This window comes from Callithrix jacchus, chromosome 5 (assembly GCF_049354715.1).
Source record: "Callithrix jacchus isolate 240 chromosome 5, calJac240_pri, whole genome shotgun sequence".
NCBI lineage: Eukaryota > Metazoa > Chordata > Mammalia > Primates > Cebidae > Callithrix > Callithrix jacchus.
Window position 1 is genome coordinate 144917683 of NC_133506.1, and position 23076 is coordinate 144940758.

General features: G+C 38.8%; 1 protein-coding gene across 8 annotated transcripts in view; it reads left to right on the forward strand.

Moving 5' to 3' along the window:
- Positions 1 to 23076, forward strand: part of ATP8A2 (ATPase phospholipid transporting 8A2) — a 660345-nt gene that overhangs the window by 313608 nt on the left and 323661 nt on the right. For all 8 annotated transcript variants that reach the window (XM_035302377.3, XM_078375201.1, XM_078375203.1 and 5 more), the window contains one exon: positions 7391 to 7563. In XM_035302377.3, the coding sequence (XP_035158268.1) occupies positions 7391 to 7563 (173 nt within the window). The remainder of the gene's footprint in view (positions 1 to 7390; positions 7564 to 23076) is intronic.

Here is a 23076-nt window from a genome sequence, read left to right on the forward strand (position 1 = left end):
GTTCTCACGAGATCTGATGGTTTTATAAGGAGCTCTTCCCTCTTTGCTCGGAGGTTCTCCCTCTCACCGTGTAAAGAAGGTGCCTTTTTTCCCCTTTGCCTTCCACCATGATTCTAAGTTTCCTGAGGCCTCCCCAGCCATGCTGAACAGTGAGTCAATTAAGCCCTTTTCCTTTCTCAATTAGCCAGTCTTGGTCAGTCCTTTAGAGTAGTAGGAAAAGGAACTAATACAAGTACCTACTCATGTACTGCACTCTTCACCAGTATGTGAGAATATGCCTGGTCAATGGAATAGAAGTGTAAAATTTCTGTTGTTGTTGTAGTGTCACAGTAACGGTTGGTGTATCTACACATTGCAGTTCAACACAGCAGGGGTTTGTCATGCACTCCCATGCAACCCCAGCTCCAAAAGACCAGTCCTGCCCTCCCACAGCCACTGGGCATTAGCAGCCTTCTCTCCCATGTTTGGTACTATGCTGTACATATATCTGTCACTACAGCTACCATTTTGTATACAAGGCTTATTCCAGAGGTAAACATGATAGCAGACATTGCTTTCACACTATATGTCCCCTTTTGCTATGGTTCCAAACCACTTTCTTTCCGCTTAACTATCCATGATGACAAGAATAGTGCTTCCTCACTAGTGAGTTTGAGCAGTTCCCTTCTATCTTAGTTAGCTTGGGCTGCTGTAACAAAAGCACCATAGATTGCCTTTAACAGCAGAAATGCATTCCTCATGGTTCTGAAGGCTGGGAAGTCAAGATCAAGGTGTTGGGACACACAGCACCTGGTGAGGGCCCTCTTTAACGGATGGCTGTCTTGTATCTGCACATAGCAGGGACTGAGGGGGCATGAAACAAGCACTCCTGTGTCTTAGAAGGCACTAATCCTGTTACAAGAGGCCCCACCATCCCTATCTCCAAAGACCATCACATTGAAGATTGGGGTTTCAACATAGGAATTTGGAGGAAATTTCATATAACATCTTTAATAGTTCAACTTGAAAATACTTCAACTTGGCCAGGCATGGTGGCTGATGCCTGTAATCTGAGCATTCTTTGGGAGACCAGGTGGGAGGATCTCCTAAGACCAGGAGTTCAAGACCAGCCTGGGTCTCTACCAAAAAAAAAAATACAAAAGTTAGCTGGGTGTGGTGCCATGTACCTGTAGTCCCAACTACTCAGGAGGCTCAGGTGGGAGAATTGCTTGACCCTGGGGGGGTGGTGATTGCAGTGAGCAGAGATTGTGCCACTGCACTACAGCCTGGGTGACAGAGTAAGACCATGTCTTTAAAAAAGAAAAAAAAAAAAAGGAAAGAAAAATAAAAGACTTCAACTTAGTATAACCCAAGGATTCCAGGTCATGGTGGGTTATGAGATAATGAGAGGCTCTCGGAAAGGGTGGCCACATGTGCTCCCCTGAGCCCACATGACCTCCCTCTTTCCAACTGCCATTAAAACTCCAGCTCCCTTTCAGGTCCTCCCACTCTGTGCTCTGGGGTCAGTGAGAGGAGTGGAATTCTGCACATTTCAGGAATATAGTTTTCTGTTACCACATTTCTGCCCCTCGTCTCCCAGGATGCAGGCTTATTCTGGTGGGACTCTCCTTGTTGGTGTCCCAGAGCCAACACCATGATGGGTTGGTGGTGGCCAGTGCCCACTAGCTGCCTCCCATCTCCTCCTCTTGCCAAGGAGGAAGAACTATGTATTGGCATCCAGTCTGTCCTCATGTGTGCTGCAGAAATAACCTTAAGTAGAGAAAGTACCCTTCCTAAGATGACCATCTATGTCTCCATTTATGCTGTGCCCTCTTACAAAAAGCCACAGGCAATGGTCTCCACATTTCAGAGATTTTTATTCCTCACACTCTCTCCTTGGATCCAGGCATGAGTCTGATGGGGAGGCACATGGGGCTAAAAGACATTGAGCTAGACTGGCCTCTACTATACCACTGCTCTCTCTGGGCCAAATCTGTGTACCTTGTGTCATCTCTTTGGTGACGTGCTTCTCAGGAGGTTTTTCTGTCCTTCATACATTGACCCCTGGCAGGCATACCCTCCAGAATTTCCCACAGTTACCTGAGTTTCCTGGTGAACACACCCAGGCTGCCAAGCTGGCATTTCTCCAAGTTGAGATAATTTTCTACTATGTACCCAAATTCTAAAGGGCAGGCTATTTTTGTCAATAAGAAAGGCATAGATGTTTTCAGGATGCACCTTAGCCTTCTTCTGAGTAGCAGGGACTACAGGTGTGCACCATCATGCCTGGCCAATTTTGTGCCTGTATGTCCCTTTTTTTGTAGTGACAGAGTCTCACTCTGTTGCCCAGGCTGGTCTTGAACTCCTGGCCTTAAGTGATCCTCCCTCTTTGGCAAAAGTGCTGGGATTACAGGCATGAGCCACCATGCCTGGCTTCTTTGTTTTTAATAAAAGTACATTTATGCATAGAACATTGTTCTCTTAATGATTTCTCTGTTATAGGCATACATCAGAGATATTGCAGATTTGGGCCCAGTCCATGGCAATAAAGCACATACTGCAATAAAGCAAGTCACACTATCTTTTTTTTCCCAGTGCATATAAAAGTTTTGTTTACACTGTATGGTAGTCTATTAAGTGTGCAATAGCATTATGTTCTTAAAAAACCAATGTAGGTGCCTTAATTTTAAAATACTTTTTTTGCTAAAATATGCTAACAATCACCTAAGCCTTCAGCAAGATGTAATCTTTTCGCTGGTGGAGGGTCTTGCCATGACATCGATGGCTGCTGGATGATCAGGGTGGCGGTTGCTGAAGGTTGGGGTGGGTTTGGCAATTTCTCAAAATAAGACAACAATGAAATTTGCTGCATCTGTTGACTCTTTCTTTCACAAAAGATTTACCCATAGCATGTGATACTATTTGATAGCATTTACCCACAGTAGAACTTCCTTCAAAATAGGGGTCAATTATCCCAAACACTGCTGCTGTTTTATCCACGAAGTTTATGTAATATTCTAAATCCTTTGTTGACATGTCAAGAATGTCCACAGCATCTTCGCCGGGAGTAGATTCCACCTCAAGAAACCACTTTCTTTGCTCACCCATAAGAAGCAACTCCTCGTTTATTCAAGTTTTCTCATGAAATTGCAGCACTTCATCACCTCTTCAGGCTCCTCTTCTAATTCGAGTTCTCCTGTTGTTTCTACCATATCTTCAGTGACTTCCTCCACTGAAGTTTCAGACCTTTCAAAGTCATGGATGAGAGTTGGAATCAACGTCTTCCAAACTCCTGTTCATGTTGATATGTTGACCTCCTCCCATGAATCATGGATATTCTTAATGGCATCTAAAATGGGGAATCCTTGCTGAAAGGTTTTCTATTTACTTTCCCCAGACCCATCAAAGGAATTACTATCTGTGGTAGCCATAATCTGATGAAATGTATTTCTTAAGTAATAAGACTTAAACTCTAAATGACTCCTTGATCCATGGGCTGTAGAATAAATGGTAGATAAGCATGCATGAAAATGACATTTATTCATCAATGATGTCTCCATCAGAGCTTTTGGTGGCCCAGTGCATTGTTATGAGCAGTAGTACTTTGAAAGGAGTCTTTTGTTCTGAGCAGTAGGTCTTGACAGTGGGCTTAATATTCTTCAAACCATTCTATAAACAGATGTGCTGCTAGCTATGCTTTGTTTTTCCATTTCTAAGAATTGATTTAGCATAAATTTTCAGAATGGTAAATGAGCATTGGCTTCAACTTCAATTCACCAACTTCATTAGCCTCTGACAAGAGTCAGCCTGTCCTTTGACACTTTAAAGCTAGGGATTGACCTCTCCTCTCTAGCTATGAAGATCCTAGATGGCATCTTCTTCCAACAGAAGGCCGTTTCACCTACATTGAAAATCTGTTGTTTAGTAAAGCCCCACCTTCATTTTAGCTAGACCTTCTGGGGAACTTGCTGCAGCACTTACTGCCTACCCTGCACTTTTATGTTACGGAGACTTTAGCTCCTTTTTTAAACCTCGTAAACCAATTTCTGCTAAGCTTCAGACTTAACGCAGCTTCCTCACCTCCTTTCAGCCTTCATAGAACTGAAAAGAGTTAGGGCCTTGCTCTGGATTAGGCTTTGGCTTAAGGGAATGTTGTGGTTCCAGACCACTTTCTCCATACCAGCAATAAGGCTGTTTTGCTTTCTTATCATTTGTGTGTTCACCAGAGTAGCTCTTTTAAGTTCCTTCAAGAACTTTTCCTATGCATTCACAACTTGGCTAGCCGGTGCAAGAAGCCTAGCTTTTTGTCTATCTTGACTTTTAACATGGTGCACCAAAACAATTTCAATAGTAACATCAGAGGTCACTGATGGCAGATTACCACAACAGATATAATCATGAGAAAGAAGTTTAAAATATTGCAACAATTAACAAAATCTGACACAGAGACTCAAAGTGAGTCTATGCTGCTGGATAAATGGTGCTGATTGACTTGCTTGACCCAGGGTTGCTACAAATCTCCAATTTGTAAGAAAGGCAATTGTCTTTTAAGCACAATAAAGTGAAGCACAGTATAATGAGGTGTGCCTGTGTTACATCAACAAAGAAGGCATTGCTTATGATGGCATGTATTCACTGCCCGAAGTAGAAGAGATGTGTATTTTCCTTGATAGGGGAAATTATTATTATTATTATTATTATTATTATTTTGAGATGGAGTCTCACTCTGCTGCCCAAGCTGGAGTGTAGTGGTGTAATCTCAGCTCACTGCAACCTCTGCCTCCCAGGTTCAATCAATTCTCCTTAGCTTCCTGAGTAGCTGGGATTACAGGTGCATGCCACCACACCAAGCAAATTTTTGTATTTTTAGTACAGATGGGTTTTTGCCATGCTGGCGAGGCTGGTCTTGAGTTCCTGACCTCAAGTGGTCCACCCACCCTGGCCTCCCAGAGTGCTGGGATTATATGCATGAGCCACTATACTTGGCCCAGATAGGGGAAATTATTAATGAATAAATAGTAAGAGGAAGAAGAATGGGGTTTCTTGACTGTTTGCTCTGTGCCGAGCCCAGTGGTAAATAATTTACATTGATTAGTTTATTTGTTCATTAAAAAAAGTGCTATGAAGTGTTTTTAGCTCCCTTTTACCCGTGAGACAATGGCAATTTAAAGAGGCTAAGTATCTTGTTGAAGGTCACAGAGGTAATAAGTAGAGAGCTTGGACTAGACCCCAGACCCCAAGCCATCTGACCACAGTTCAGGGCTCTAGACCACATCCTTCTTTAATAAATCTTCATGAAATTGTCAAAAGTCACTTGTTGAGAATAAATACCGAACAATAAGACAGTTTTGGGGAACCTGTTTCTCACTTTTTTTTTTTTTTTTATTTTTTGAAAGAAAGAAAGAGAAAGAGAAAGGGGGAGAGAGAACAGGAGTCTTGCTCTATTGCCCAGGCTGGAATGCAATCTAAAAATAGGTATTAAAAAGCTCTTTTATGCTGATAATTGTGCTTAACAGTGGAGGAAGAAAATAACAAATAAATAGCCAACCAATATTTCATTTAAGTCTGGGAAATGCTATGCAAATGCTGAAGAGTGATTTACTTCCAATTATGTGGTCACTTTCAAAATAGGTATAATGTGATACTGAGAAAAACGTATGTTCTGTGGACCCGAGGTGAATAATTCTATAAATATTCACTGAGTTTACTTGTTCCAGGTCTGAGTTCTAATCATAGATGTTCCTGTTAATTTTCTATCTCATTGATCCGTCGAATATTAACAATGTGGTGTCAAAGTCTCCCACTATTATTGTGCAGGAGTCCAAGTCTCTTTATAAGTCATTGAGAACTTGTCTTATGTATCTGGGTGCTCCTATCTCACTTTTTAATAGTAGCTAATCTTCCATTTTAATAGAGGTAGAAGGATTCTTGTTCATTAAACATATTTCTTTAAGAGTATGTGTTATCATATGATAAATTGCATATGAATATTACTTAATAGGGTCATCTTCCAGACAGAATAATTTTAGCAGAATTCTATGCTTCCTGATTAAATCATATATTTTTATGAGCCCCAAGTTACCTTCTCATATTTGAGCCAGATATCCTATTCATAGTCATAAATTCACTGTGAAAACTGGAGCATCTAGGTTTTTTTTTTTTTAAAGAAACGAGGTCTCACTGTGTTGTCCGGTCTGGAGTGGTGTGCTCAGGGTTCACTACAGCCTCAACCTTCCAGGATCAATCAATCCTCCCACCTCAGCCTCCAGAGTAGCTGAAACTACAGACATGCAAACATGCACTGCCATCCCCAGATAATTTTTTAAATTTTTTGTAGAGATGGGGTTTCTCTGTGTTGCTGAGGCTGGTGTTGAACTCCTCGGCTCAAGCAATCCCTCCTGTCTCAGCCTCCCAAAGTACTGGGATTACAAGCATGAACCACCATACCCAGCCCTATTTTTTTTTAATCTAAAAAATGTTTCTGTGCTTTAATTCCATGTGATAATGGACATTACACAGGTATTTTTAAGGCTGGTAGTCATGTTTTGGTAGGTGTTGGAAGTTTAACTTCATTAAATATTTACTATAACATGGGAAAATGATCAGCTTGTTTCTTATGCTAGCAATGCGTGGAGAGAATGGTTTAATCTGGAGATCTCAGCAGGATTCAAAATTAATCTTTTGTTATATTTTTCTATCCCTTGGTATCTTTTGTATGCTTTAAAGATTATCTGGTGCAAACTGAGAAATGTTAGTATCTTCCATTCAAGTTCCAATAATGGTATCTTTTCCAGATAGCTCATCTGTTTATATGGAGTTTTCTATTTTAGGGGCACCAAGAATAATGTATATGTAGTGTAAAGAAGTGGATTATTGCAAGGCTGGGCGAGGTGGCTCATGCCTGTAATCCCAGCATTTTGGGAGGCTGAGTCAGGTGGATCACCTGAGATCAGGAATTCAAGACCAGCCTGACCAACATGTAGAAAACCAGTCTCTACTAAAAATACAAAAATTAGTCGGGAATAGTGGCACATGCCTGTAATCCCAGCTACTTGGGAGGCTGAGGCAGGAGAATCACTTGAACCTGGGAGGCAGAGGTTGCGGTGAGCTGAGATCGTGTCATTGCTCTTCAGCCTGGGCAACAAGAGTGAAACTCCGTCTCAAAAAAAAAAAAAAGTGGATTATTGTAAATATCAAATGGATCTCACTATGAGGACGTTTTCACCCATAAAACAGACCCAGAGGGCATTCTAATGAAATTTTAATGTATAAATGTACAAAGCTGAACTGTTCGTATATTTATATTAGAATGTGTGTGTTCTCATTTCAAGAAACTTAATTTTGAATTCTATTTTATTTTTTATGTTAAACACACACAAAATGTGATTTTTCCCCCCTACTCTTGTTTCAGGCCACAAGGGCAGCCATTACTCAGCACTGCACTGACCTTGGGAATTTGCTGGGCAAGGAAAATGATGTGGCTCTCATCATCGACGGCCACACCCTGAAGTACGCGCTCTCCTTCGAAGTCCGGAGGAGCTTCCTGGATTTGGCACTTTCGTGCAAAGCGGTCATATGCTGCAGGTAGGAGCATGCAGGCTGTACACAGTTCATGCTCTGCTGTGTCTGTATCCCATGTTTACATGAAAGAAAGGGATGCATGGGAATTCTAGGTTTAAAGTTTCATATCAAAAAAAGGCAAAACAAAAATACTAATTTATTTTTAATTGTTGGCTCACAGATTTTGCAGAGGCAGGTAGTGGTTTTTATATTTTTGTTTTGTTTATTGTCTTCTAAGAAGATAAAAAGAGTAAGAACAAGGGCTTTCAGTCACGTTCACCATAGGGGATAAATTGGAAAAACACGGCCTAGAGCTGCTTTGGGAAATTACTGGGGTCCAACCTACTCTGCATGTCTGAGCTCAACTTCCAAGACTTGTGGGGCTTTGATGCTTCTTTTCTGACGTTTGTTGGGGTATTTCTTTACAGTTAAGGAGGAGCTTTGGTTGGGTTCATGTGACAGCAATTTTTGTGGTAAGATCTAACCAGAAATCTTTGTAGGTTCTTCATGGAGTCTGGGAAGGGGTTTGTTTTTTTTTTCAACTGGCAGTGGTCTGACTGGGATTGTTACATTCCATTGACTACCGGCTACATGGAGGTCTGGTTCTGATAGAAATTTGAAAGTCAGACAGAATTATAAAGACGGTAAACTACTAGAAAGATGAGTGGTCACCAAAGGTCACAGAGAGCTGGAGGGGCAGGCTAGTGGATCATCGATAGTGAAAAGCCATGTCAGTTTTATGCCTGTGGTCACAGGATACTCAGGCACCATGGGGATGAGGACAAATTCAAATGTGTTTGAAATAATGAATGACAGGTCTGTTGTACCTTGAAGTCAGGAAGCCTGGTGCAGCTGTGACGGACCTGGTGCAGGGAGCAATGGCCAGAGCACCTGAAAGTGAGATAACACTGCTTCTGGGTTTTATAATGACCTCCTTCTCTTTTCCTCAAGTAGCTTGATTGTGATACAGTTCACATACCATACAGTTCACCTATTGAAAGCAATTCATTGGCTTTGAGTATATTCACAGAGTTATAGAACCATCATCACAAACAATTTTAGAATATTTTCCTCACCCCACAGAGACCCTCCTGTATCCATTATCAGTTAACCCTGTCTTCCTCCATCCCCTCACCCCCACCCCAAACAACCAATCATCTACTTACTTATTTCTCTAGCCTGTTTGGGACATTTCACATGAAAGGAGCCATAAAGAGATGTTCTTTTTCTGACTTCTCTTTATCCCTGTTGTTGCATGTGTCAGTACTTCATTCTTTTTATGGCTGAATAATATTCCATTATTTAGATGTACCACATGTTCATCCATTTCTCAGTGTATGAGAATTTGGGTTTTTTACACTTTTTGACTGATATGTGTAATGCTGCTTTGAAGATTGATGTACAAGCTTCTGTTTGGACATAGGTTTTCAATTCCCCTGGGTATTTACCTAGGAGTGGAGTTGCTGGGTCATGTGGTAACTCCACGTTTAACCTTTTCATGAACTGTCAGATGGTTTTCCAAAGTAGCTGCACTTTTTCTGTTCCCGTGATCATTTCCATTCCTCCATATCCATGCTAACATTGTCACTAGCTATCTTTTTTATTATTTAGCCTAGTGGATGTGAGGTGGTATCTCATTATAGTTTGGATTTGAATTTTTCTGCTGATTAATGATATTGATCATTTTTTCATGTTTTTATTGGCCATTTGTGTATCTTCTTTGGAGAAATGTCTATTCAAATCCTGTGTCCATTTTTAAGTTGATTATGTTTTTATTACTGAGGTATGAGGGTTCTTTAGCTACTCTGGATGCAGGTATCTCATCAGGTGGATGGTTTGCAGTCCCCTCTCCCCCCAATTAGCTTACCTTTTCATTTTCTTGATGGTATTGCTTACAGCAAAATTATTTTGATAAGGTCCAGTTTGTCTTTTTCCTTTGTGCTTTTGGTGTTATAGCTAATGAGCTCTCTTTTTAAGGCAGCTGATCCTGTGCTTTCTTTCCTGGATTCTATGTGAGCAGTGTAGATTAGGGACATGCAAATGGAAAGAAGGATGGAAAGAATTGTGAGAAAATACTTTTATTCATAAACTTCCCTTTGTTTCTGCATTGTAAAGCTGCTAAGTACGTGGGTAACTGATTTTATGAATTCCTCCACACTGGAGGTTATTGCTCTACTCCAGAGCTATGAGTCATTGTGAGTCGGCCACTTCTGCCTGCCACTGCCCTGTTGGTCAAGGGAACATCCCCCTGACTTGTGGAAAAGTCTGGTAAACTGTAACTCAGCACAAACACACTAAAACCTTATAAGTTTTTAAGAGGGAAATCAAAATGAGTCCGTTGGATTCTCAGGAGAGAGCCAGGAATGCCTGTAAGGGTTTACAGGAACATGCTCTTTTCTTGCCAGGTGCTTGATACTAAAATACACACACACACACACACACACACACACACACACACACCCCTTTTTTCTCCTTCTTGCTGTGACTGCTTCACAGTGCTTTGTGGGTCTCATAAACTATATGCTTAAAGACTTCTGAGGGGAGTCCAAACTGGAACTGGCACAGAAAGAGGAAATTTCTAATTAAATACTGTTCCAGTCTACAAAATGGAAGCATGAATTGAAAAAAGGAATTTAGGACAGTACACTATTTTCCTGCTTTAGGAGACATTTCTCGGCTGATCTCATACTTGAGATTTAAAAAAAATCAACATGTATTTAAAAAAAAGAAAGAAAAAAACCACCTGTACATTTTATATGTACTTACCATTCATTGAAAATGTAAACTTAAGCTAAATTTAATATGTGGCATCAAACATAAAATTGACCTTAATTTTTACTTTTCATCTTCGCAATATAACAGTTGTGAGAGTTATCTATTTCTCTAATAATGAAATAAAGTAATTTTTTTCAGGAAATAACTGGGCTATGAAATCATTAAGCATGTTCTTACCAATATTGATTTAGAGATTGCTTAATGTTGTATAAAAATAAATACCTTTAAACTAAAACAATATTTTAGGCAGCAAAAAGAGGAGAATGCCAGAATGTATTAAATATTTTACTGAAATTAAAATCAAACAATTTGCTAATTATGCATTTCTGTACCCAAATATTTTCCATACGGTTAAAGTCCTAGAGCGATCATATACAGTCAGTGCTCCAGTGTAATTTACTCTGTGTCTGGCAGGGATGTTGCCATGTAAGTTTTTGAAGTGTAAACTGGTCAGTTCAGGGTTTTTATTGTGGGCTCGCAAGTATTGTGACATTTACATTGCAAATTCCTGGGTGTCATGGATGAATAAACAGAGGAGAAATAGTGAATAAGAGACTATGTTATTGTATTTGCCTCTATTTCTTTGCATCTCACATACACCCCAATTCCTTGAAACCCAGCCTTTAGTGAAGTGAGCATACCCAGGATTTCATCTGGCCACATGCTGCAGACTCCCTTTATTTTCAGATCCTTTCAGCATCTGGTGTTTCAGGGTCATCCCTTGAAAGGTTCTCTTTTTCTTCTGTGACACCTCTCCCTTCTCCTAGTTATCTGTCTCCTTTATGGGCTTTCTGGCCGTCTGTGAAATGTTGTTTTCCCAAGGTTTTACCTCTGGCCCTATCGTGCTCCCACTCCACATCACTCCATGTGCCTTCCATCTAATGTATAGAATGACCTCATTCATCTTATACATTAGTGACTTCTCATACCAGTTTCACATAGAATCATCTGGAGAACTTTTTAAAAACATATTTTCCTCAAAAGGCTAAACCTGGAAAGTACCATATGACCCAAAAATTCAACTCTTAGGTAGATATGTATACACCCAAAATAATTAAAAACAGGCACTCAAACAGATACTTGTAGGTACATGTTCATAATGTTCATAGCAGCACTGCTCACAGTAGCCCCAAGTTGGAAACAACCCACATGTGAATCCATACAGTGGAATATTATTTAGCCATAAAAAGCAATGAAGTAGTGACATGCTACAGTGTGAATGCATCTCAAAAACAGGCTGAGTGAAAGAAGCCAGTCACAAAAGACCACATATTATATGATTTCATTCCTACGAAATACTCAGAATAGGCAAATCCACAGAGCCAGAAAGCAGGCTAATGGTTGCCAGGGGTTGGGAGAAGAAGAACGGCGAGTGACTGCCCAGTGTGTATGGGATTTCCTTTTTGGAACAGGCTACAGGGATAACTGAACAACATTGTGACCATACTAAATCCCACTGAATTTCTATACTTGAAAATGCTCAATTTTATGTTACATGATTTTTACCTCATAAAATTATAAATGAATGAATGAATGAATTCATCCATTTAAATGAAATGTTTGTTGACTTAAAAAATGAATGAAAATTCATTCATTTGAATGAAATGTTTGTTGATTTAAAAAAATGAAACCTTTGAGCAGAAGTTTTGTTCATTTAAATGAAATGTTTGTGGAAAGAAAAGGAGTCTGATTCCCAGGCCCCTCCCCAGAGCAATAAAATCAGAACTCTACAAACATCCCTAGCACCTCTACAAACTTCCCTAGCACCTCTCTTCTCCTTAGTTATCTATTGATTCTAATGAGCAGTCAGGGTTGAGAGAGCAACTTCCGCCATCTGCTTGTCCCGTGTGGCCCTTCACTTCAGCTCCAGGTCCATACATCTGACTGCATCTAGGGTTTTTTTTATTTTTGACAGTCTTGCTCTGCCACCCAGTCTCGAGTGCAGTGCTGTGAACACAAACACAACTCACTGCAGCCTTGACCTCCTGGGTTCAAGTGATCCTCCTGTATCAGCCTCCTAAATAGCTGGGACTACAGGTGCATGGCACTATCCCTGGCTAATTAAAAATTTTTTTTGTAGTGGTGGGGGCTCTCTAAGTTGCTCAGTCAGGCTGCTCTCAAACTCCTGGGCTCAAAGTGCTTCTCCTGCATCCTCTTCCCAAAGTGCGAAGATTACAGGCACGAACCAGAGTTTTTTGATGGCATTAGCAAGCATGGTTTTATATGTAGGGGGCCTTTAGAGAGATTAAACCATATAAGCACATTATTAAATTGAGGTCAGAAATTAAAATCTTTTAATTTCATTATTCTCATCAGTATTGTATTTATTTTTATAAATAAGGAAATAAAGGCCTCAGAAAATTATATTTGGTCTCTGCTAGAAATAGAAGAGTTAGCATTTTATCTTCTATCTGAATATCAGGACCTGTGCTCTTAAGTTACACAGTTGGCTGTGTCAGCTAAATCATTGTCACACATGTTTATTACTGATAATACAATTTTGCACAAAGGTTTGGCTTTTAACGTATTTTTCAACTGTAGTATATGTTTAGACTTATTCAACAATTTGACATGAAGTCTGTAGGATTTGTCATTCTCCAAAGGGGTAAAAGTTATGTGGAAAATGTGTAAACCATTTTCAATATGCTCAATAAAGAGTTCTCTTTTCCTTCTTCCCCCTTTCTCATTTTTCCTTTTTCTTTGAAGGTCTTCATTTTTGTCCAAATGTAGATAAATTCTGTAGCACAGTCTACCAGGGGAGAGGACTTTGACCTCTTTTAGAACACTCAGAAATCTTAAAAATGACTGTCTTGTCAGGAAAAGAGTCATGAAAGAATCATCAGTGTCCCCCCGTGAGGATGTTAGTGATGGCCCTATCAGAGTCCCCAGCAAATACAGGTGATGTGAGGGCCTCTGAGCACCGCCTCGTTAGCAGATGTGATTTATAGCTTCACGTCTCTGGGCAGGAGATGGAGTGGAAGGAAAACACCACGGCAGGGATTTTCATGGGATGTGCAAATTAAGGGTTTCCAAAGGCATCATTTATTTTCTCTGATATGTTTGACTTCTGTCTTTCAGGATAGATTCAAATATAAACATGTATAAACCTTCTGTGATATCATAGATATGAAAACAGGAGAGAGAAAAAGCCAGAGTGGACACACTGAATGTTTTAAAAGACTTCTTGGGTTTATTTTTCTAACTGTTAGAGTGATTTACATTTCTTGTGAAAAAAAATTAGGAAATACAGATTAACAAGAAGAAGAAAATGGCATTCACAGTTCCCCCAACTAGAGATTAGCACTGTTGACAATTGGTTCTGAAGTCTTGATCTCTTTCTGTGAAAATACTTTTCGTTGGATGAGGGTTATACCTTTTGCTATATGCAAAATGAAAGGTTATACACAGTTTCTATGTCAAATTTTAATATAAAATTTGTTTTTAAAGGCATAATGGTGTTCTGTTATATGAAAATGCAACAATTAGTTTATTCCTAGTTGATAGATATTCAGGTTAACATTTTTTTTACTGTGAATAGTATTAAGATTTTTATAGCCAAGTCTTTGCAAAGATACTTGATGATTTACATAAAATAATAATGGACTCAAAGATAAGCAATATAGAAATTTGCAAAACGGCTTATAGCCTTAAACTCAGAAAGTAAAATGATTTGGCTTAGAATCAGAGAGAGATGACCAGTAGCTTCTTAGTCCCTGCTGGGAAATACATGTTTTCCTCTGTTTAGTAAGAATAGTATGGATTCCAAGCCCCAGTTTGGGGTTTGTTAGTCTCACTAAGAAAGGGAGCAGTTTAGAGGTTATTTGTGAAAGTATATACATACATGTGTGTGTGTCTCTGTGTGTGTGTATTAACAAGACTTCTTCCCCTACCCCCAAACCAAAAAAAAAAAAAAAAAAAAATCAGACTGGCCTGCTGAACAATGCTGTCCAGCATTTTAACACACCAGCATTGTATCATTCCCAATGCCAGGTCATCCTAAGCTTATTTATCACTCACTTAGCCTGCATTAAAAAACCTGAATATCTGTCTTAACTTTAGACGACTTAGTGGAGAAAAGAACTGGCTCTTCTGATTTGGTTTCTTCCCCAGCTTTGCTTTTTTACCTTAATGAGGCATGATAGATAATAGGAAATCAGAACGTTATGCATTTTGTGTGGTATCTTTCAGCCTGTGAACTACCCACAGAATTATGTCAAAACAGAGTTCAGATGCAGTAATTAGAATTGTACCACAAATTGTGTTTTAGTTGGCCTCCATATTGGTAGGGATCCAATTATACACTTGCACAAACAAAATTTTCTTTAGTTTCATTCATGATGTGATTTCTCAGCATCATGAACATTTAGTTATAAGCCAGCTTCCTACTTTGATATCCTATTCCAGAGAGCATTATTAACTTGTCAAGGCTGTAAACCTATCCTTGGATTGTCTGCATCCTGGCTTTGCATGTATTTGCCCATTTGTTGATTGCATGCAATTATGGTAGAATTCACTTTTAGATAGTTTTTTTTTAATATTTAGCTCTAAAATGAATGCTATTACTTGAATGATTACAGCAATTTTATTTGGTTCTAAATGGCTTTATTATTATTTTGTTAAGGATGAGCATGCTCAGATGTAATAGTTCTTCAGCACCATCTTAAAAAAAAAATCAATTTCTCAAAGCCCAACGCTTAAACACTGTTTTTCCACCCACAGATCTTACCATAATTTCTCTAAAATAAAACTAGATTGATGTAGATTTTGTAGTATATTAAAAATAGCTCACTGGAACCATTGTAGAGACCAGAATATGTAGAGATTTGAGTATTAATCTGAAGAAGGAAAAGGAAACCATTTCTAAATAATTATTTACAGTTTAGGGAAAAAAAATTAAACTTTTTGAAATTAAAGCTAATTTTGATGATGACATGTTTAGAAATGGAGAGCAATTTTCATCTTAAATACCTATTATAGCAAATAATTTACATGAATTACTCTATAAGATCAACTTCTGGCTGGGTGTTGTGGCTCACGCCTGTAATCCCAGCACTTTGGGAGGCCAAGAGGGACAGATCACGAGGTCAAGAGATTGAGACTATCCTGGCCAACATGGTGAAACCCCATCTCTACTAACAATATAAAAATTAGCTGGGTCCATAGTCCCAGCTACTCAGGAGGCTGAGGCACGAGAATCTCTTGAACCCGGGAGGTGGAGGTTGCAGTGAGCTAAGATCACACCACTGCCCTCCAACCTAGCAACAGAGCAAGACTCCGTCTAAAAAAAAAGAAAAGAAAAGAAAAAAAGATCAACTTCTTCTAACTATTAAGAATTTCTGATATTTTTATTCCCCTCTAACTAAAAGTTATATATCATCACTATTTGATTATTAGTATTTCAGGTGAGAAATTTAAGAAACTTAGTGTGTCAACTTTGTTACTTATGTCCTGAACTAATGAAACAATTTGGTGGGGAGCAATATAGTACATGTGATAAAAATGTGGACAAATATTTAGTATAAGATAATAGGAAGCTCTTTTATATGTCTGCTATGAGCAACTGAATGAATGGACATGGATAACATGTTGGGAATACTTACCAAGGGGCATTTAATAATGAGGGTTGATCTATAATAATATGCTGTGTAATTGGGAACTCATCTCTTCAGAGATTTCTTTTTTGGCTTATAAAACTGTTACTGTATTTTTGTTTATATAGTAGATGTACTTTTCCTAATGGTTTTGAAAGCGGACTTACATGGCACAAGTTCCCCCCAGTGACTACCTTCACACCATTGTTTGTTTGCAGAAGATCAGATGCAGACTGAACCGTGGAAGTAATGAAGCCCTTTCCTCTTTTGGCAGTAGTCTAAGATTTATGGTAATAGGGTCTGTGTGATCTCCCATCCATCCACTCTGCAGCTTTCAGCACATGGGGACCCTTGTGAGACACCAGAAGAGCTCACAGACACATGACTTTTCAAGACTTTTCATGTGTTTTTTTCCCTTTCCCCTTTTTCATGAATGATTACTTCATCAGTGCATGTCATTTTTGACAGTACTGCTTGCCAAATGAAACAGGGTGATACGAGGTCACATTGTGGTCTAACATTCTGAAGTAGAAGCTCATAATATTTGGCATCTTTCCTCCTAGAAAAACAAACCAGAAAAAAAAGTCAAGAACAGAGTTTAATTAAACATGTGGAATATGTCATGAATATTTATGTCCCCAAGTCTTGCCTTGTGATGGTATTTGTACTTAAAGTGCTTTTTCTTCTCTTTCCTGTGAAATAGTTCAGAATGTGTTTCATTAATACAAGAACGTGTCATGTTAACTTTCATTAGGAAAAAGTTTCACTTCTGACAATACTGACACCTTTCTGATTGAAAGTATGCAAAATAGCTCTTACGTTAATTGGTCCCAAAGAAAATTATGTTATCCATTTTCCTGTCTATACATCTGACACTTTCCCTCATCTGTCACCTCCTGAATTATCAATGCTTTCCCTTGCCTGATTTTGACAGCCAGTATTCTGCCTATGACTTTAAAAATCATAAAAAAATACTCCATAGTGGGAGCTTTACTATGGAGTTTGAATAGGAAGCACCAGGATTACAGTGAGCAAGGTGTAGCCACATCTACTACTAAGCCACAACTAGACTGCAGTTTCTCTATTTTAAGCCTCTCCCATTGTTTCTTACTCATTTAACTTTGGAGAGGAAACAAATGACAAAGAGGTATGTTTATACTTTTTTTTAATTTTAATTTTAATTTTTTTATTTTTAATTTTTTATTGCATTTTAGGTTTTGAGGTACATGTGCAGAACATGCAAGACAGTTGCATAGGTACACACATGGCAGTGTGTTTTGCTTCCTTTCTCCCCTTCACCCACATTTGGCATTTCTCCCCAGGCTATCCCTCCCCAGCTCCCCCCCGCCGCTGGCCCTCCCCTTTTCCCCCTAATAGACCCCAGTGTTTAGTACTCCCCTCCCTGGGTCCATGTATTCTTGTTTTTCATCACCCGCCTATGAGTGAGAATATGCGGTATTTCATTTTCTGTTCTTGTGTCAGTTTGCTGAGAATGATGTTCTCCAGATTCATCCATGTCCCTACAAACGACACAAACTCATCATTTCTGATTGCTGCATAATATTCCATGGTGTATATGTGCCACATTTTCCCAATCCAGTCTATCATCAATGGGCATTTGGGTTGGTTCCAGGTCTTTGCTATTGTAAACAGTGCTGCAATGAACATTCGTGTGCATGTGTCCTTATAGTAGAACGATTTATAGTCCTTTGGATATATACCCAGTAATGGGATTGCTGGGTCAAATGGAATTTCTATTTCTAAGGCCTTGAGGAATCGCCACACTGTCTTCCACAATGGTTGAACTAATTTACACTCCCACCAACAGTGTAAAAGTGTTCCTTGTTCTCCACATCCTCTCCAGCATCTGTTGTCTCCAGATTTTTTAATGATCGCCATTCTAACTTTTAAATATTTAGTCTTATTTAGTGTCACAAGAAAATTTTGTCAGCAGGAGCTAGGTCAGACTGACAGAGCTAACTCGAGTTGCCAAATTTTGGGAACCTGTGCTTGACTTGAGTATTATGATTGGTGATGTCTGTGCCTTATGACGACTGTCATCTGCAGAGCTTCGCTAGGTCAACAGTCTGCGAGGGTCCATTGAATGATTCGGTTTCTGTTGTTTCTTGTTAACCAGTTAACTGAGCTCTGTGAGAGTCCCAGGGCTGAATTATCGGCTGGTGGTTTAGTTTCTGACAGGCCTGTGAGTGAGAGAGGCAGACAGAGAGACAGACAGACACCCCCTCCCCAACCATCCCATCAAATTCTTGACTCCTGGGTCATCTGAGCAAAACAGAGCATGCATTTTTTCTCTTACTAAGCAAGTATTCATAGTGGCGTCCTTTTACCACTTGGACACACCAATCATTAAAGACCAAAGTAAATACACCAAGTTGAAGATAATCCTTTCGCAAATATACAAGTGCCAAGTTAAAACTGTCTGTCAATCATTTGTGCATTTTTCCTTACTCTTATTTGTTTTAATGGATGGGTGGTGTTTGAAGATATTAGAGCTTGAGAAATTAGGAGTCCTGTGTTGTCACAATTATTTTGCGTCTTGACAGATAAATTGAATTTTAAGTTCTTAGTTTCTCTTTATAAAATCATGAGGAATAGATATTGAATTTTTTTTCTGAAATAGTGAATAACAACATATGTTTCTATGTAGATACATGAACACATGACTATATATTTAAGCTCAGTGTTTTCAAACCCCAATGCTTTACATCAAGAAATGAATTTTGAATTATCAAATATGGGAACAAGTTTAACAATAATATAGAAGGAGATTGAGTCCTTTTTTTTGTACTTTAAATTCTAGGGTACATGCGCAGATCTTGCAGGATTGTTGCATAAGTACACACATGCCATGGTGGTTTGCTGCCCCCATCCCCCTATCACCTGCATCAGGCATTTCTCCCACTGTTATCCCTCCCCTACCTCCCCACCCCCTGCTGTTGCTCCCCTAGCCCCCCCAACTCCCCAACAGACCCCAGTATGTGATACTCTCCTCCCTGCGTCCATGTGTTCTCATTGTGCAACACCCACTTATGAGTGAGAACATGCAGTGTTTGGTTTTCTGTTCTTGTGTCAGTTTGCTGAGAATCATGGTTTCCAGCTTCATCCATGTCCCTGCAAAGGGCATGAACTCATCCGTTTTTATGGCTGCATATTATTCTACGGTGTATATGTGCCACATTTTCTTTATCCAGTCTAGCATTGTTGGGCATTTGGGTTGGTTCCAGGTCTTTGCTATTGTAAACAGTGCTGCAATATGTGTATGTATCTTTATAATAGAACAATTTGTAATCTTTTGGGTATATACCCAGTAATAAGATTACTGGATCAAATGGTATTTCTATTTCTAGACCCTTGAGGAATTGCCACACTGTCTTCCACAATGGCTGAACTAATTTACACTCCCACCAACAGTGTAAAAGCATTCCTATTTCTCCACATCCTCTCCAGCATCTGTTGTCTCCAGATTTTTTAATGATCGCCATTCTAACTGGTGTGAGGTGGTATCTCAATGTCGTTTTGATTTGCATTTCTCTAATGACCAGTGATGATAAGCATTTTTTCGTATGTTTGTTGGCCTCATGAATGTCTTCTTTTGAAAAGTGTCTGTTCGTATCCTTTGCCCACTTTTTGATGAGGTTGTTTTTCTCTTATATATTTGTTTTAGTTCTTTGTAGATTCTGCATATTAACCCTTTGTCTGATGGGTAGCTTGCAAAATTTTTTTCCCATTCTGTTGGTTACTGGTTCACTCTAATGATTGTTTATTTTGCTGTGCAGAAACTCATAAGTTTAATTAGATCTCATTTGTCTATTTTGGTTTTTGTTGCCATTGCTTTTGGTGTTTCAGTCATGAAGTCCTTGCCTATGTCTATGTCCTGAATGGTATTGCCTAGGTTTTCTTCTAGAGTTTTTACGTTGTTAGGTCTTCTGTTTAAATCTTTAATCCATCTGGAGTTAATTTTTGTATAAAGTGTAAGGAAGGAGTCCAGTTTTTCAGCTTTCTGCACATGGCTAGCCAGTTTTCCCAACATCATTTATTAAACAGGGAATCCTTTCCCCATTTTTTGTTTTTGTCAGGTTTGTCAAGGATCAGATGGTTGTAAATGTGTGGCATTACTTCTGAGGCCTCTGTTCTGTTCCACTGGTCTGTATCTCTGTTTTGGTACCAGTATCATGCTATTTTGATTACTGTGTAGTATAGTTTGAAGTCAGGTAGCATGATGCCTCCTGCTTTGTTCTTTTTGCTTAGGATTCTCTTGGCTGTTTGGGCTCTTTTTTGGTTCCATATGAAGTTTAAGATTGTTTTTTTCCAGTTTTGTGAAGGTCAATGGTAGCTTGATGGGGATAGCATTGAATCTAAAAATTACTTTGGGCAGTATGGCCATTTTCTTGATGTTGATTCTTCCTAACCATGAGCATGGAATGTTTTTCCATCTCTTTGTGTCCTCTCTGATTTCCTTGAGCAGTGGTTTGTAGTTCTCTTTGAAGAGGTCCTTCAAGTCCCTTGTTAGTTGTACTCCTACGTATTTTATTCTCTTTGTAGCAATTGCGAATGGGAGTTTGCTCATGATTTGGCTCTCTGTTTGTCTACTATTAGTATATAGAAATGGTTGTGATATCTGCACATTGATTTTATAAATAATTATATAAATATCCTGAGACTTTACTGAAGTTGCTTATCATTTAAGGAGATTTTGGGCTGAGATGATGGAGTCTTCTAAATATACAATCATGTCATCTTTAAATAGAGACAATTTGACTTCCTCTTTTCCTAATTGAATACCCATTATTTGTTTTTCTTGCCTGCTTGCTTTGGCTAGAACTTCAAATACTATATTTAATAGGAATGGTGAGAGTGGGCATCCTTGTCTAGGGACAGTTTTCAAAGGGAATGCTTCCAGTTTTTGCCCATTCAGTATGATATTGGCTGTGGGTTTGTCATAAATAGCTTTTATTATTTTGAGATACCTAGTTTGTTGAGAGTTTTTAGCGTAAAGAACTGTTGAATTTTGTCGAAGGCCTTCTCTGCATCTATTGAAATGATAATGTGGTTTTTTTGTCTTTGGTTCTGTTTATGTGATGAATTACATTTATATATTTGCATATGTTGATCCAGCCTTGCATCCCTGGCATGAAGCCTACTTGATCGTGGTGGATAAGCTTTTTGATGTGCTGTTGCATTAGGTTTGCCAGTATTTTATTGAAGATTTTTGCATCTGTGTTCATCATGGATATTGGTCTTAAGTTTTCTTTTTTAGTTGTGTCTCTGCCAGGCTTTGGTATCAGGATGATGTTGGTCTCATAAAATGAGTTATGAAGGATACCCTCTTTTTGTATTGTTTGGAATAGTGGCAGAAGGAATGGTACCAGCTCCTCTTTGTATGTCTGGTAGAATTCAGCTTTGGGCCCATCTGGACCTGGACTTTTTTTGGCTGGTAGGCTATTAATTGCTGCCTCAACTTCAGTCCTTGTTATTGGTCTACTCAGGGATTCATTTTCTTCCTGTTTTAGTCTTGGGAGAGTGTAAGTATCCAGGAGTTTATCCATTTCTTCCAGGTTTACTGATTTATGTGCATAGAGTTGTTTGTAGTAATCTCTGATGGTAGTTTGTATTTCTGTGGAATCGGTGTTGACATCCTCTTTATCATTTTTTTATTGCATCTGTTTGATTCTTCTGTCTTTTCTTTCTTATAAGTCTGGCTAACAGTCTGTCTATTTTGTTGATCTTTTCAAAAAATCAGCTCCTAGATATTTTGATTTTTTGAAGGGTTTTTTGTGTCTCTATCTCATTCAGTTCTGTTCTGATCTTAGTTATTTCTTGTCTTCTTCTAGCTTTTGAATTTGTTCGAGCTTGCTACTCTAGCTCTTTCAATTTTGATGATAGGGTGTCAATTTTAGATCTTTCCTCACTTCTTACGTGGGCATTTATTGCTATAAATTTCCCTCTAGACATTGCTTTAAATGTGTCCCAGAGATTCCAGTACCTTGTGTCTTTGTTCTCATTGTTTTTGAAGAACATCTTTATTTCTGCTTCATTTCATTGTTTATCCCATAGTTATTCAGGAGCAGGTTGTTCAGTTTTCGTGTAGTTGTGTGGTTTTGAGTAAGTTTCTTAATCCTGAAGTCTAATTTGATTGCACTGTGGTCGGGGAGACTGTTTGTTATGATTTCTGTTCTTTTGCCTTTGCTGAGGAGTGGTAAATTTTAGAGTAAGTGTGATGTGGTGCTAAGAAGAATGTACATTTTGGAGTGGAGAGTTCTGTAGATGTCTATTAGGTCTACTTGGTTTAGATTTGCATTCAAGTCCTGGATATCCTTGTTGATTTTCTATCACATCAATCTGTCTAATATTGGCAGTAGAGTGTTAAAGTCTCCCGCTGTTATTGTGTGGGAGTCTAAGTCTCTTTGTAGGTCTTTAAGAACTTGCTTTATGTATCTGGGTGCCCCTGTATTGGGTGCATATATATTTAGGATAGTTAGCTCTTTTTGTTGCGTTGATCCTTTTATCATATAATGCCCTTCTTTGTCTCTTTTGATTTTTGTTGGTTTAAAGTCTGTTTTATGAGAGACTAGGATTGCAAACCCTGCTTTTTTTTTTGTTCTCCATTTGCTTGGTTAATCTTCTTCCATCCCTTTATTTTGAGTCTGTATGTGTCTTTGCATGTGAGATGGGTCTTCTGAATACAGCACACCAATGGATCTTGACTTTTTATCCAGTTTTCCAGTGTATGTCTTTTGATTTGTGCATTTAGACCATTTATATTTAACATTAATATTGTTATGTGTGAATTTGGTCCTGACATTTTGTTACTGGCTGGTTGTTTTGCCTGTTAGTTGATGCAGTTTCTTCAATGAATCATTGTTCTTTACCATTTGGTACGTTTTTGCAGTGGCTGGTAGTGGTTGTTTCTTCCCATGTTTAGTGCTTCTTTTAGCAGATCTTGTAAGGCATTCTAGTGGTGACAAAATCTCTAAGCAATTGCTTGTCTGTAATGAATTTTATTTCTCCTTCACTTATGAAGCTTAGTTTGGCTGGATATGAAATTCTGGGTTGAAAGTTCTTTTCCTTAAGGATGTTGAATAATGATCCCCACTCTCTTCTAGCTTGTGGGGTTTCTGCTGAGAGATCTACTGTGAGTCTGATGGGCTTC